At 38.7% G+C, this 17,708-nt stretch overlaps 1 protein-coding gene across 1 annotated transcript; it reads right to left on the bottom strand.

Moving 5' to 3' along the window:
- Positions 1-5,144: 5,144 nt before the first annotated feature.
- LOC138851299 (uncharacterized) lies at positions 5,145-16,059 on the bottom strand. Its single transcript, XM_070080287.1, has 7 exons — positions 15,371-16,059; positions 14,950-15,123; positions 13,099-14,566; positions 12,401-12,576; positions 11,925-12,197; positions 6,791-6,906; positions 5,145-5,165 (listed from the first exon to the last, which is right to left on the bottom strand). The coding sequence occupies exons 1-7, from the start codon at positions 15,378-15,380 to the stop codon at positions 5,145-5,147; spliced, it is 2,238 nt and encodes a 745-aa protein (XP_069936388.1). The 5' UTR covers positions 15,381-16,059.
- Positions 16,060-17,708: the final 1,649 nt, after the last annotated feature.

The following is a 17,708-nucleotide window of genomic DNA, read 5'->3' as shown; positions in this document are numbered from 1 at the left end:
ATTTCATAGTCCCTTTTAGCTTTTCTTATCCCCTTTTTAATGTCAATATACTGATTCATAAGATGACCCTTACCTCTTCTGATACGCCTATAAATTCCTTTCTTATGCCCTAGTAGATATTTCAGCCTATTATTCATCAATTTTGGGTCATTTCTATTTGATCCAATTTCTTCATACGGGATAAACGTTCTTTGAGCAGCATGTATAGTGTTCAGAAAACTGTCACATTGATAGCTCTTTTCGTTACCCCAGTCAACAGATGATAAGTGTTCTCTAAGCCCATCGTAATCTGCTAAGCGAAAATCTGAGACTGTTACTGAGTTATCGCTACTATCGTACTTCCATTCAATGCTAAATGTAATTGTTTTGTGGTCGCTAGCACCCAGTTCCTCTGAAATTTCTAAATTATTAACAATGGATTCATTGTTTGCCAGAACTAAGTCAAGCAGGTTATTTCCCCTTGTAGGTTCTGTCACAAACTGCTTCAAAAAACAATCCTGAACTACTTCTAAGAAGTCATATGATTCTAAATTCCCAGTCAAGAAATTCCAATCAATATGACTAAAGTTGAAGTCTCATAGAATTACTACATTATCGTGCCCTGTGGCCTTAACAATTTCCTCCCATAAAAGTCTCCCTTGGTCCCTATCTAAGTTTGGGGGACGGTATATCACTCCTAAAATCAGTTTTTCATGCCCCTCTGAAAATTCTATCCAAACAGACTCTGTATGCGTTACTTAAGACTTAATACCCGTTTTTATGCAACAGTTCAAGCGATCTCGGACATACAGTGCCAACTCACCCCCTTCCCGATACTTCTGTCTACTTGGAACAATTTAAAACCCTGAATGTGACATTCCGCAGGCATGTCCCGACTTTTTGAATTAAACCACGTCTCAGTTAAGGCAAATACATCAATGTTACCTGCACTAGCAACTAATCTCAACTCGTCCATCTTATTCCTAGCACTACGGCTATTAGCATAATAAACATTGAAAGACTCTCCTTTCTCTTTACCCTTCCTGCTCATTTCCGTTTTTCTACTAAACCTATTACTGTCCTTATCACCCAGTGTCGCTGGATTTTCAATATCTACCTCGTTCTGCTTATTACTAGTTCCCCTAAAACTCATATTACTACACTGGGACTTCACTGTTTTCCCGCCAAAACCCATACCACTAACTATTCCTAGTTTAAAGTCCTAACAGCTCCCTCCACTGCAGTTGCCAGTGACCCCACCCCAGACGTAGATAAGTGAACCCCATCCCTGGCATACATGTCATTTCCGCCATAGAAGAGGTCCCAGTTGTCAATGAATGTTACCGCATTTTCCTTACAGTATTTGTCCAGCCAGCAATTGACACTAATTGCCCTGGGCAACCATTCATTTCCAACTCCTCTCCTTGGCAAAATACCACATATGACAGGGTTCCCACCCTTCCTCCTAATTATTTCTATTGCTGACTTGTACCTGCTAATCAGGTCTTCACTCCTACGTCTGCCAACATCGTTGCCTCCAGCACTGAGACAGATAATAGGATTGCTCCCATTACCTCTCATGATGTCATCCAGACGGCTAACAATATCCTCCATCCCAGCCCCAGGAAAGCAAACCCTCTGTCTCCTACTCCTGTCCTTCAAGCAGAACGCCCTATCCATATACCTAACTTGGCTATCCCCGACAACAACAATATTCTTACCTTCCTTGGTGTAGTTCATTGTGACGTTCCCAGTAGTCGACTCACATTCGTCGGGTAGCACTGAGAATGTATTAGATGTTTCCACTGCAGTCTCTTTCTTCTTCATCGTTTCTACCTTTCCATTCATCTTCTTGATTGTAAACTTTGTTCCCTGCTGTCCAGCCACTGACCAGTTTCCCTTCTTGACCTGAGGACTCAAAACAGGAGGACTACTACGAATCTTCTTGTTTTCCTCGGTCAGTCGCCGAATCTCCATCTTCGCCATCCTCAATTCTTCCTTAAGCTGTTGGTAAAGTTGCTCGATGGAGGGCATCTTGCTTCAATCCGTAGAGAGCGCAAAAACAGGTCTTCACAGAGCTAAGTACACGTCACGCCTATGATGCTCCAATATAGAAAAAAGCTTTCACATTGCTAAACTCACAAATTATGATTTAGTCACTTAGCCTTAATACCATAATCTGTAAGCATTTAATGTTAAGAATTAATCTAAGTCTGCCCGAAATGCCCAGCCATGCTAGATGTCCTAGTGGCCCCCTCTGTAATTAGTATTTTATAACATGTAAACCACACAATACCCAAAACCTGTAAACCCCACATTGTAACCCTTATAGAGAATAAACCAGTGCAGAATTTACCCTTCTACCCTCCACCTCTTCCGCCATGTACACGATCCCGCAAATTTTTAATTGCACCACTACCGACAAACCATACCGACCAACCGACCCACCCACGTACCCACCTCCAATAAGTTCGATTTTGCTCTGTTAACACACATACCAGTTACCGCCCCAAAAGCCGCAACAACCTTACCCACGATCTGCAAATCTCCCTCCCCTCTTAACAAAATCGTTGTATCATCCACGTAACCGACTATGCACGCACGATTATTAACCTGTACCCCACCTCCCAAACTGTCATCCACCAGATCGTAAAATGGATTTTGCACACAGGCAAAAAGCAGCTGAGAGAGGGGGCAACCTTGCCTCAAACCCCGCTCCATACGTACAGGCTGCCCTAACTTACCGTTCACCTGTACTCTTACCAGTGCTGAATCATACAAAGTGTCAAAGCAGCGTACTATTCCTTCTTCAAAACCCTGCTTCAATAAAATAAGCCTTAATAAATCTCTGTCAACACAGTCATGAGCATTTTGCCAATCAAGCCCTAGGACACCCCCCCCCCTTGACATTCCCCCAAGAATTCCCTAATACGGCCATGTCCTTCCCTCATACTTCTACCTGGTATACCCAGCTGTCCCCTATGAATAACCGATCCATTGACTTTTCTCATCCTGTTGCCTAGCACCTTTGCGAATATTTTACAGTCTGAACACATGAGAGAGATTGCCCTATATGCACTCAGACCCCTCCTCCCTCCCTTTTTGGGCACCAACACCACTACCCCTGTACGCTGCGACGTACCCAACCTCCCCCTCTCGAGCATGCAATTCAATACTTCAACCAAGCATTGCTTGATGTGCCCCCAATTCGTCCTATCAAATTCATTGGATATACCATCTATGCCTGGTGCTTTCCCTTTACTCATCTTAAATATCGCCTCTTCGACCTCCTCCTCATGAATCCTACCCTCTAGTACCCCCCGATCCCTTTCACTTATGACCTTTCTGAATTCCCCTCCCCCAGCAGACTACCCTCATGAACTCCCCCCCCCCTCCCGCTCTTCGTCGAAGCTTGTCCTCAAACCAAAGGTCAGTATAAAAACTCATGGTAACGTATTAGAAAGTAACTGACTAGTCTGATATCCACCCAAACCGGTGCATACTTCCAAACTTAGAAGGGATGTTGCTTGTTGTCGAACCCGACATTTCCGCAGGACACAACCCGAAGGCTTGTCTCCCCAGAGCACCTCTTCCATACCCGCCTTGATGTGAACCGCATTGAACCACTCATTGTGAATTTCGGCTAGTTGATCGCGCAGATGTTTGATGTTTTCATACCTTCATCAGTCCATACAAAGGAGAAACTTAAAGCAACAGGAGGAAAATTAGGTAATCAGTCTCTCAACCTTGAGTCGATGTGGTCAGTCCATCAATCTTGAATAGAATACGGCATATGAGCGGAGAAGGAGCTTCCACACTGGACAAATGTGACACCACCTACGACTGCTGCACCTCTCCTGCTTACGGTTTATAAGCTGCTTCTCCGCTCATATGCCGTATTCTATTCAAGATTGATGGACTAACCACATCGACTCAAGGTTGAGGGTTCTTTAGTGGGCTGGGGGTGGGTCTGTGGTGGCGGCATTTGAGGTGGCATACCCAATGTGTGCGTGGGGGAATATTTGGAAATGCTTACGGCAATTGCGTGTTAAACCAGGTGTAAGGGAGGTAATGTTTAGGTTTTTACATGGAATCTTGCCGTCTGGTGTTGTGTTATTTAATAGGAGTTAGTACTAAGGGAGGGAGGGGAGTGCAAAGCGTGTGGATGTTTGGAGACTATTTTTCATGCGGTGTATTTTTGTAATTGTTTAGAAGCTGTGAGGGTATGGTTAGGTAGGGTAGTTAGGTTAGTGGGTGGGGAACGGTTACAGGTGTTAAGGATGTTAAGTTTAGATATAGGTGGGATGAGTCAGATGGTGGTGACTGCGGTTGCGTATGTCGTCACTGATTTTATTTATACGTCTTGGGCTATGAGGGAGGTGGGTGTGGATGAAATAATAAAGGTGTTACGGCCACCATTTACAGAACTAAGTGTCGCAATAGGGATCTTTATGGGGGAAGGTGGGAGACAGTGTTTACTGAGGGATACCGGAGTTTTAGGTTGAAGGATTTACGGGATTTAAGTGTAAAGTAAGGGGTAACGACGGGCTAGTTTCTTGAGTGAGGATGTGTGGATGGCTTTTAGGGTGTGTGGTTGGATTTGTCCTAATACATTTATGCTTTTCCTGTGTAGCGAGTGTGATGTGGGTGGTGGTATTACACATATGTGTTCCCTTTATGTGTGAAGGTTTTGGATAGTATATGTACGTAGTGTATTGTAGCACTATATCATTGTGTATATAAGGTGAGTGGAAGGGTAGAATCTTACAGTATTTGTGCGTGTGAGAATGGCTGTTCGTTATTGTGAGAGTAAATTCAAAGATGTTATAGAAAGCACATACTACGTGGTGTTACTAAGGTATGCCATATGACTGCTTAGAATATGATGTGATACAAAGTCCGGGATTTCCCTTCTTGTAGGAAGCATTCTGTAGGGCACAGTACCTGTACATCGGAAGGCTCGGAAGTGTAAATAGCTGTAATGAGCAACGTGGTACAGTATTTAATATTATGTGACATTGTATGTTGGCATATAAGGCCTAACATATAATGTTTCAGAGGCCTGGTTAAGATTATATAGTACTTGTCGTGTGACACTGTATGTGCAGGGTAGTGTTATATATTTTAAGTACACGTTGTTTGTTTCCCTTTGCTATTTTAATGTTTCAAGTCACATGTAAGAGTATCTGTAATGTAATATAAAAATGTATATTGATTTTGTGTAAATACACAATTTTAGACAGACTTTGTTGGAGCAGGTATTAATATGAGTTCAAGTAGCGGTGTATGTTATGTATTAATACTGCTATAGGGTATACAGTGTATTAAGAAGTCTTGGCAGGATTGCACCCTTGCCTTGTATGCGAGGCAAAGTTTTCATAATTGTTACTTAGAGCAAGTAGTATCCTACGCTCTTATAGTATGTCATTGTTTTGTTGGTATTTGATGAGGGGGGGGGTACCTTTTTACTTCCAAAGCACATATGTACGACTTAATAAATGTACCTTTGCTGGGGGGGATGTATAGGTTTTAATGGTATGTGAGGCTTTTATCTTTAAGAATTGTTTTGTATATAAAACTTGGCATAAGATGTATAAGTGTCCTGGAGCAGATTCTCTGGATATGTTGTTGGTACACTTGTGTGAAGTGTTCCTTTTTCTTTTTTTGGATTGTGTATACGTATGTTGTACTTTAATTTGTTGTTCCATGTCGATTGGCTTAGTGACATATGTTTGCTTCCATGTGTAATGTATACTGTATTTTAAATAAAATAAAAATAAAATTGTAGTAGAGCAGCACCGAGTCCTGAATGGGAGTCATCTGTTCGGAGACAAAAGACTTTATTAATTCTGGTAATTTTAGAACTGGGGGGTTGGAAAATATCCTTTTAATTTGTTCGAAGCTTTGCATAGCCTCTTCATAACAAACAAGAGGTTCCTTTACATTCTTTTTTAAATAGTCTGTGAGAATGGAAGTCAGACTTCTTAAATTAGGTACAAAAATTTTATAGAAATTTACTGACACAAGGAAACTTCTTAGCAACTTCTTTGTAGTTAGGAAGGTGCTGTTTAGAACTGCTTTCGTCTTGTTAGGAAGGGGTGATAAACTATTCTCAGAAACAATAAACTCGAGGTATTATACTTTGAAATAGCAAAGAAAACACTCCTGTTGTTTAATTGTAAGGCCATAAGCTCTTAATCTTTTTAAAACAAGCGACAGTGTTGTAAGATGATCTTCCCAGACATGAGTCATGTTGTAGATATTATCGAAATACACTAAAACATTCTTGAGGTCAGAAAGAACTATTCTCATAAGCTGGATATACGTGGCACACGCGGTGACCAAGCCGAAAACCATTGTGCGATATTGTATTAGTCCTCTATGAGTAGGGAAAACAGTGTATGGTTTAGACTCTGGGTGTAATGATACTTGATGGTACGCTTGTGAGATATCTAATTTAGAGAAGAATTTACAGTTATGAAATTTATACAAGTAATGATCGAATACCGGCATGGGCTTGGCGTCCCAGTTAGTGATAGTGTTTAAATAATGAAAATCTTATGAGTGTCTATAAGAATTATCTGATTTTTTAACCATGACAACTGGTGAACAGAAAGCAAACTTGGAAGGTTCTATGATATTTAACTTTAAGAGTTTGTCGACTTCATTTTCAAATGTTTTCCGTAAGTGAACGGGGACAGGATAGATTTTCCGTCTTACTGAGCTAACACTTCAATCTTGTGTACAACGATAGTGGTAAGTCCTGGGATCTCTGTGAATACGTCTGAAAAATATTTACTAAGGCATTTACTTGAGACTTTTGTTTACTAGATAGTTCACTGTTCATGTTGATGTTTGAGTTATTCGTTGGAGAATCAACAGTTAAGATATAAAGTAGTTCCTTCGATTCTGTGCGAGACTCGTCATCTATAATACAAACTTTACATTCACAAGAATCATGACTTTTAACTAAGCTGTAAGATGCAGTATCTTCATCAAAGGAGTTTAAATAAAGATTAACTTCTCTACGGTGGTACAGTTTCAAAATATTGATATGATACATTATCTTACCCTTGACATCCAAGAGATAATCTACCTTATTACAGACCTTCACTACTTCATACAGTCCGCCCCAAGAAATTAACAATTTCCTTTTAGAGCTCTTTTGTTTAAAAAAGGTTTTGTATGTTTCCATGGACATATTCAGGTTCTTGACAATAAAATCAGCGGTTTCTTCTAATCTTTTTCTCAGGTTTAATATCTTTGGACCACAGTTCATTTAATATAAATAGAGGTCCGCGAGCCTGCCTTACATAAAGCAATGCGAAAGAGGAATATCCAAGGGAATCACTTGGAATCTCACGCATTGCAAAGACAGCATATGCCAGTCAGCTGGTTTAAGAATACAAAGTTTCTTTAATGTTGACTTTAGGATGGCATGTTGTCGTTCCACTCTTCCGTTACAATTTGGATGGTAAGGTGTAGTGTAAAAGAGGTTGAACACCCACAAGTTGATAAACTTGATCCATTAATTCAGAGGTAAATTGCGTTTCTTGATCAGAAAGAATTTTCCTGGGTATACCTACCCTTGAAAAAATAGACAGTAATGCTTCTGCAACTTCTACTGAAGTAATGGATTTCAGCTAGACGCATAGTCAAGATATATTTATGACTTCCTGATGACCGAGGAGTGACAGGACCAACTATATCCACTGCAACTCTAGCAAATGGGACTGAGAAAATTGGCATTTTTTACCATAGGGACTCTTTGTTCTACCCTTTTGTAAGGAAAGTTGACATATGTGACACGACAAACAATAGTTATAGATGTCCGAAGACATCCTAAGACAGAAGTACAAGTCCTTTATCTTCTTATAGGTCTTCCTATGTGAAAAATGGCCAGAGACTGGCAGATCATGAGAAATCTTCAAAATAGTCTCACAGCAATTATTAGGAGTTACTAACAGATTTCTTCCCACGTCATTAGGATTTTCTGCTGAAACTGTTTTCTTGAATAGAAGATTATCTTTATATACAAATTTATAAGAAAATTTCTTTCTTTGAATCACGTTGTCTGTTAACACTATCTTCCGGGTTTCCTCTATGGAAGGACAGGTCTTTTGAAGACCCTCTAAATCTATGTGAGAAAGCTCAATGGGTTTTCCTCTGGCAAAAAAATCAACGGATGTATAGGTTTTACCTTAGACTGTGCTCTGGTAAGGACGTTAACTGTGTCATGTTGTTGAAAGGATTCAGTTACTAGTGACACTTGGTTAGTTTCTGTGACTTCTGGTGTTGATGACTGACTTTCCAATAGAAAGAACAGAAGAGGAGTTTAGGCTACTGCTAGAATTAACACCATTGTTGTTATCATTATTACTAGTACTACCATCATCATTACTATTATCATTAATATTACTATCATTATCATTACGACCACTACTACTATTACTATCATTAATAATACTACCATTATCATTACTACTACTATCATTAATATTACTACCATTATCATTACTAGCTACTATTGCTTTCATTAATATTACTACCATTATCATTACTACTACTACTACTACTACTATCATTAATATTACTACAGTTATCATTACTACTACTACTATAATCATTACTAATACTATTAACATTACTACTACAACTATTATCGTTACTATCGCTATTATTATCATTACTACTACTACTATTATCACCACTACTACAACTATTATCATTACTACTACTACTACTACTAATGTTATCAGTCAGTCTGGTAATATCCACCAGGAATCACATTGTTTCCCAACAATTTCTGTATAAAAATTCTCTCCAAATCTTGCACTCATATTCATCATGTTTAGTTAATTGTTTTGTAGAGGAAACTGTCATAACTGGTAACATCTTACTGACAGTTACTGAGGTGTTACATAACTGGTAACACCTTACTGACAGTCACTGAGGTGTTACATAACTGGTAACACCTTACTGACAGTCACTCAGGTGTTACACAACTGGTAACACCTTACTGACAGTCACTCAGGTGTTACACAACTGGTAACACCTTACTGACAGTCACTGAGGTGTTACATAACTGGTAACACCTTACTGACAATCACTCAGGTGTTACATAACTGGTAACACCTTCCTGACAATCACTCAGGTGTTACATAACTGGTAACACCTTCCTGACAATCACTCAAGTGTTACATAACTGGTAACACCTTCCTGACAATCACTCAAGTGTTACATAACTGGTAACATCTTACTGACAATCACTCAGGTGTTACATAACTGGTAACACCTTACTGACAATGTCTCAAATGTTACATAACTAGTAGCACCTTACTGACAATCACTCAGGTGTTACATAACTGGTAACACCTTACTGACAAACACTCAGGTGTTACTTTTACAATAACGGTTATCTGAGAGTTAGCAGTTATTCATAAATGGAAACTTACTACTTTTAATTACTATGAGCAGAATAATGTTCAGTTACGTCTTAAACATCACCTAAACATTAACGTTAAGTATTACTTATATTATAAACATTAGGATTGAAGAAATAACATTGTGTGCCACACCATTCAAGGTATAATATATGTTAACATTTAAACATCTCAGTACATTACATCACAGTATTAGTTTTATATTCTAACTGACCTTCACACAACACAAAACATTAGAGCATAACATAGTATGTTAGTAGTGAACTTTTCCTCTGGGGGACTCCTTCCGGTTTAGGCGTGCGGCTGTGTGACTCCTTCCGGTTTAGGGGTGCGGCTGAGCGCACCCTTCCGGTTTAGGGGTGCGGCTGTGTGACTCCTTCCGGTTTAGGCGTGCGGCTGTGTGACTCCTTCCGGTTTAGGCGTGCGGCTGTGTGACTCCTTCCGGTTTAGGCGTGCGGCTGTGTGACTCCTTCCGGTTTAGGGGTGCGGCTGAGCGCACCCTTCCGGTTTAGGGGTGCGGCTGAGCGCACCCTTCCGGTTTAGGGGTGCGGCTGAGTGACTCCTTCCGGTCTAGGGCCAGCAGCTGGAGGGTCCCCTTTTCACACCTAGGTGTTACTTCCGGTTTGACATTGACCTCGCCCTCGAGACTACCTCACCCTTGACCCCCCAACCATTACCCCCGCCCACGACCCCCCTTCGCGACCCCCCCCCGTCGCGCCGCGCGCCCGCCCGCGCGCCCGCCCGCGCGCCCGCCCGCGCGCCCGCCCGCGCCCTTCGCGACCCCCGCCCGCGCCCTTCGCGACCCCTGCCCGCGCCTTCTGCAGCGTCGTCCGGATCGCCCCCGCGCCTCGAATTTTTTTCCTATTTTTTTCGATTTTTTTTTGAATTTCATTTTCTTGTGCTCTCCATCTCCTCGGATCAAATTTTTAAGGTTCCCCCTCCCACTTTCACCCCCCATTCCCCCTCCGACTTTCACCCCCCAACCCCAAAAATTTCTCGATAATACAAGTTTTGGATTCCCCCCTATGGGGGTTTTCGAAATTCTTATGATCTCCTTGGATCAAGGTTTTTGGATCCCCCTATGGGGTTTTCGAAATTCTCCATCTCCTTGGATCAAGGTTTTTTGGATTCCCCCCTCTGGGGGGGGTAAGCATGCTTACTACAGGTCTAAACAAGTCAAATGACCTAAGAAGGGTGTTTACTCGGCGGTCAGTGACGTCACACATACAAGCTGAATCTTGTCGACTTACCCCTATGTCAGTGACGTCACGTGATGACCGCGCACACAAGCTGAAACATGTCGACCCTTTTAGTTCATTAAAGTTAATAAGGGGACATAGTACCTACATCATAGGGAAAACATTTTCACTCTTAACCCCAATTTTTTCATCATCAGAAAGACACATTTCAGGATAACACTAATACACAATATTTTTTTTTCATTATTTATTATACAGCCATTTCTGGTAATACATCACTCTATTCTCCTACGTTTAGATGGTGGAATATCAGGGTGTCCATAAGCCAAGGATTCATTAGTATTCAAATGATATCTTTTATCATCAAAGGCAGACAAACCTCTCTTATTAATTCTTACTGTACATATTTCACCTTTTACATTACCTATAGACTTACACGCGAATAATTCTCTATCTGCATTTGATAAAACATTCTTATATCTTGCATGTGTTAATAATGGCATAAATTGCGAAGGAATACCCTTGGCTCTGCTGACAGTAGTTGATCTTCCAGCAATCTTGACAATACATTTTAGCTTTCAGGGCTATCAACTCGCTAATATGGTTATCACACATTTAGATTTCAATAACCCCAGCTCACCTTTTCTACTATCATCATATAAGGGATGCTTAGGGCTGAAATTTGAAAAATCCATATAACCTAACAATGGTTCACTTTTTAACTCGGTGTACAAATCTTTACATTTCAAGCTAAAAATATACGAGTCAGTATCGGTATAAAGAAGTCTTACATCATCACCATAATGCTGTTTTAAAACTTTATACCAAAAATGATACAATTTCTTTTTAGCAATCTCAAGAATTTGAAAACCGAGATAAAGTGGTTGCTTAACTTCTAATATATCTTTATTGAATGTGCAAATCACTCTATCTTGATTTAAATGTGTGATATTTTTTAACAAAGGATCTTTACTCGCTCTAATAAATGCTTTCTCATTATTGATATATCTATATTTCTCAGCATACTTTGTAATATTCAGCAATGATTTCCCATATATGGCGTTATTAGTTAATTTGAAGGCTTTTGACTTGATAGGACATCTTGTAGCTGTTCTCTGTGCAATATTAGTTGATATGAAAGGTTCTAAAAATTTTGTCTGTGTATATTCATATATGGTATGAACCTTTTCCACCTCTAACCCAAGTTCCAGTAATAACTGTAACAATTCTAGACTGATCAAATAATTTTTCTGAGATAAATGACTGCCCACTAATTTCCCATTAGATTTGGGGATCTTTCTACCTTCATTTTTCAATATAGATTCACAATAAGGAGATAACATCTCTTCTGATATATTCATGTGGGATAATATTAAAGGAAGTTCATCAGTGAGCCTAGCTACCTCGGGGGATATGTGCTTGGTATCACATTCTATCCAATATCCCTTTTGACCTTCACACGAAACATTACTTAATCCCACATCGAGGAAAGCATTCTTCTCGTCATTCGATAATTTTCTGATACCATTCTGTGGAAGAGCTTCAACCATCGCACTAGCATACAAAGAATTAAAATCTAGATATAAAATACAACATCAAAATTAGGGTTAATTAGGGGATTATCTGCTTTAGAATACTGATTAATTGCGCACGTAAACCCTCCTCTGAGATTCCTTTTAATCAAGTCATATAATTCATGGGAATATATCATATCTAATCTTACATTAGTTTTCAATAGGAATGCATCCCAACTGAATGATGGTAAACTTATATAATTACTAACGTCTAGCTTATAAATATCTTTGAGTGTTATACGCCACTCCATGAAGACATCGGCTAACAAACCAACATCTGTCTTGAGATATAACATCAAGTAATCTCCTAAAGTCTTACATTTACCCAACTCAAACACTTTCAATGCATGTTCATAATCTTCTTGGCTGATAGCGCTATTTCTCAAAGAATTAAAAAAATGATCTTTACTCGGTAATTATGTTTCATCGAGTTTCTTTAAACTATCAATATAATCATAACACAAAATTTGTTTTCCTTTACATAATAAAGGTAAGACATCTCGAGGCACATCTTTCAGAATAGTCTCTGTATATTTCAGGGATTTACCTGCCTTGATATGTTGTTCTGCTAACGTGGAAAGAGATCCATTCAATAAAGACAGTGAATCTTGAAACCTAACCTTACCTATGTCTACTTTCAAGAATTTGAATCCTTGTTTCGAATGAATTTCAAAGTTATATTTATCAACATTCAATTCCTTTAAAATTATTCCTAAATCATACGACATGTTATTACAAAAAAGCAATAATTTCTCTCTCTTGTCTTTACACTGCATATTACAACGTGCACAATAGGCTCCAATATAATTATTGAAATTTAAAGTATGGTCATGGTGTTTATGTTTGTCTTTGGGTTTTTTGAAGGTGTTACCACATAATTCACAAGTGTTCTGAGAATCATACCTCATCTTATCCTCCTCTGACATATGGATTTCATGATACTGTCTTCTAAACTTTATTTTATTCCATTCATCACTAACATTTAAAATGAAATGATTAACAGCTTCCTCCCCCTTATAACTCTTTATACACACTATTTCTCCTTTGCGATCAAATATAATATAACAATAGGCAATGGCTTTATGACGAGACTCAATTTTACCTGCTGGGAGAGTTGTGTCTAATGCACATTCGAAATCAAATACACCGATATATTCGTTGGAATGCGTATGACTAAAATTTTCAAAGTGTACTGTTGTTCCTTCCGGGGGGAATACGAGAACCTGATTGATTTTACATCCATCTTCGTGGATATCTAACTCTTCCTGTGTATTCAACTTCATCAAACAACTATGACAGTGCTTCTTTACATCACGATCCTTCATTATCGTTCTAACATACCCGTCAAAATCTTTGATTAAAACCAAATGTCTTTCATTCAACAATAACGCGCACATAATGTCCTTATATTTCTTATTCCCCTTACGACACATAGCCATAAATGTCCTATCTTGATCCTTTCTTAATTGATAAACATATAATGACACTTTATTTTCCTTCTCTAATATACCTAACTTATCACGCGTAATGGGAAAATCATCTATAGAAGTTTTTGCATGATTAAGACATCCTCTCTTAGTAGTAACTGCTCTGCGAATATTTTCCCATGACATGTTCTTTTTATGACATTGATAGGCAGCAAAAGCACGCAGTACACATAACCCATCATTAATCTCTGGATTAAATACATATTTCTTCCCTCGCAGTTTCTCGGGATATGTCACATATGACCCCACTTGCACTCTGAATTCTACTTTAACATATTCGATACTGAAAGATTCGATTTGATCTATGATCCAGCCAGATCCTTCCTGATCTTGCAACTCTGACTCGTATCTTTCTAATATTGTTCCCACCCATCGATCAAATACTTCAGAGATTTCCTCTTCACTTACTAACTCAAACGCTAAATTTATCACAAATTGTCCATTTTGATCATCACCCGATATGTTTTGACGTAATGTCCTTATAACTATAATTGGGTGGATTCTGAGCGACATTGCTAGAGGCGATCTATCATACATATCTCGCATCTGTTCTATAAAATAATCCCTATAAACATGTAAATACATTCTTAACTCTCTGTTATAAGTTGAAGGAACACTATATTTCCTCACTGTATGTCTACCTCTAAAATTCTGGATATATGTAATAACTTCTGGGCTCTCATCTTCACTATTATGCGTGTCAGACACGTCATGCGAGGTAGTTGCTCTCTCATCATTAATGGAGGCAGAAGTATCCGCACCTCCGCATTGTGAGGTACCAACACTAGCACTCTCACCAGAAGTATCCGCACCTCCGCATTGTGAGGTACCAACACTAGCACTCTCACCACCAAGCTGTGCGACAACACTCTCAGGTGTATTTCCTGCAGAGGAAAAAAGTATATCCAATTCATAACCCAAAAAATATTAAGATTTCAATGAACAGAGGAAAAAAAAGCATATCCAATTCATAACCCAAAAAATATTAAGATTTCAATGAACAGAGGAAAAAAAAGCATATCCAATTCATAACCCAAAAAAATATTAAGATTTCAATGAATAGTAATATTACGTTCAGTAATGGGGGTAAGAAGGTCACCCTTCACAATTTTTACATAATACGTTTTAAGATTTCAATGAACAGAGGAAAAAAAAGCATATCCAATTCATAACCCAAAATATTAAGATTTCAATGAATAGAACAAAAAATCTTTTCTCGAGTGACTAGCACATTTTCACAACAAAAAGATCACAATTGGATACATACCTGTTTTTATAGCCTTCTTCCATAAAGCATCTACACGTGCCCACTCATTATCCAATTGCAACAACCTTTCATTGCGTTGTACACCGCCTTTCTCGATTACCAACGAACGCCTCCTTCTAATCGATAATCTTCTCTTCACCAATGCTTCCAAGTATTTCGAATATATGTTATCCCCTGTTAAGAATTTCACTTATTAACACACTAACCCAGTAAAAATTTCACTCGTATGCTTCAACAAAAATTAACCCAAATTTCACTCGTATGCTTCAACAAAAATTAACCCAAATTTCACTCGTATGCTTCAACAAAAATTAACCCAAATTTCACTCGTATGCTTCAACAAAAATTAACCCAAATTTCACTCGTATGCTTCAACAAAAATTAAACATGTAAAAACAAGAATTTTCTAAGTACAACTTACCTTTCTCCATGATGTGCGGTTGGAAAAGATGAGGTCCTTTAACTTAATGAGAGGAATACTGTGGGGAAAATGAGGTCAGTCAGGCTTGACGGATGGAAACACAATCCTCGCTCTGAGAGACTCATTGAGCTTATATACCTTACCCCAAAAGTATTGCGTCATGATTTTTGTACACCCCTCCCCCCTCCGACGCCACCATGTAATGCGGTTCACACCCAAGGTAGAAAAATCACACGCTCTTCTCCTTACCGAACACCTGCGTCAACTCAGGTCAGTCAGACGGCATGTAATGCGTTTCACACCCAAGGTAGAAAAATCACACCTGGGTCAACTCAGGACAGACAGACGGCATGTAATGCGATTCACACCCATGGTAGAAATATTTACTCGATTTCCGAATAGAAACACTTTCCTCGCTCTGAGAGACTCATTAAGCTTATATGGGCCACCCCTTCCCCCCCGACGCCACTGTATAATGCGTTTCACACCCAAGGTAGAAAATCACACCCGCGGCAACACAGGTCAGACAGACGGCATGTAATGCGATTCACACCCAAGGTAGAACATAACATCTGCGGCAACTCAGGTCAGTCAGCCGCCACCCTAAAGTAACTAATTTCGATGAGGCAGTCCCGCTCCCACATTAACTGCGTCCCCTTATTGAACTAAAAGTATTATATATCTTGAAAACCCATTAAGACTTACAGTGTACAAGTCACCTCTCTATGGTAAACACCCTTTTTAGTTCATTCAACTTAAAGAGAGGAAGCTTTTAGATCATTTTAAAAAATAATAAGGGGAAGATGTTGAACTTGACAACATACACATCTGCTGACGTTGATATATTTCGTTATCCATCAAGGATTATCATTGCCGGTTATTCGAATAGTGGCAAATCTTATTTCACATCAAAATTAATAAAGTTATACCATGAGAAATTTCATAACATTATAATATGCGGGGTGACATCACATCCCTTAGAACAAGATTCAGAGATATCTCATAAATTAACATTAAGTAAAGATATTATCGACCCGCAGAATGTCATTGCATCACCTGATGAAAATACAATAATTATTGTTGATGATCTATTTTTAAAAGCTGGTAACAGTGAAATTATTCTCGAATGTTTTACTAAAGGTAGACATCATAATATAAGCATTATTCTGATTACTCAAAATATATTTCACGGAGGACGATATAGTCGTACCATGGCTTTAAACGCCACGCATTTTGCTTTATTTAAAATGAGGGATCTTGGACAAGTAGAGATTCTGGGGCGACAAGTGTTCGGAAAAAATAAGGAATTTGTAAATATATATAAATCTGCTATAAAACGATCACCCTTTGGTTATTTATTCATAGACCTTGCATTAAATACACCAGAAGCATTACAGTTGCGAACCAATGTGTTACGGCAGGATTCCTACGAAATTGTATACCAATGGAGCGAACAAAATTAATTGAAAAGGTTTATAGAGATCCTGGTTCTGCGGGATCATTCTCTGGGGTAAACAGTTTATATACAGCTGTAAAAAAGATCGATCCGTCCATAACCTTGAAAGAGGTCAGAAATTTCTTAAATTCAGAAAGATCATATACTTTATACGTTCTTAAACCTAAGAAGTTTCCTCGTAGGAAAATAATTGCTCCTAAACCCAGAGTGATATTAACCTGTGATTTGGGTGATATGTCTAAATTATCCAGATATAATGATGGATATAAATACATTCTCGTGTGTATCGATGTTTTTTCAAGATATTTACAAGCAGTACTCATGAAAAAGAAAGACGGGCCGAGCACTTTACATGCATTACAAAACATATTGGAGAATGAAAAGGCGAAGAATATATCGAGATTATTTACAGATAAAGGCAGGGAGTTTCTAAATAAACAGGTACAGAATTATCTCCAGAGTAAGCATATAAAGTTATATCATGTATTTTCGAAAGAAACAAAAGCTTCCATTGCAGAGAGAGGCTTGCAAACGATGAAACGTAAATTATACAAGTATATGACAAGTGCCAATACATTTAATTATTCAAAAGTGTTAAATGATTTAGTAGATGCGTATAATTCAACTCCACACTCGGGGATTGGCGGTAAAACCCCATTGCAAGTCCATGGTATTACGACATTGAATGATATAAGGAATCAGTTTCGGATAAATTATAAAAATGGAAGATCCAATAAGAAACGAATCAGTAAGAAATTGGCTGTTGGAGACACAACAAGAGTGACTCTTAGCAGATCATCCGCGTTTAACCGAGGGTTTCACACACAAAATACAGAGGAAATATTTAAAATATATAGAATTAATAATTCTCAACCTATAACA

The sequence above is a fragment of the Cherax quadricarinatus genome, unplaced genomic scaffold, assembly GCF_038502225.1.
Source record: "Cherax quadricarinatus isolate ZL_2023a unplaced genomic scaffold, ASM3850222v1 Contig281, whole genome shotgun sequence".
NCBI lineage: Eukaryota > Metazoa > Arthropoda > Malacostraca > Decapoda > Parastacidae > Cherax > Cherax quadricarinatus.
This window is presented reverse-complemented; position numbering and strand designations above follow the sequence as displayed.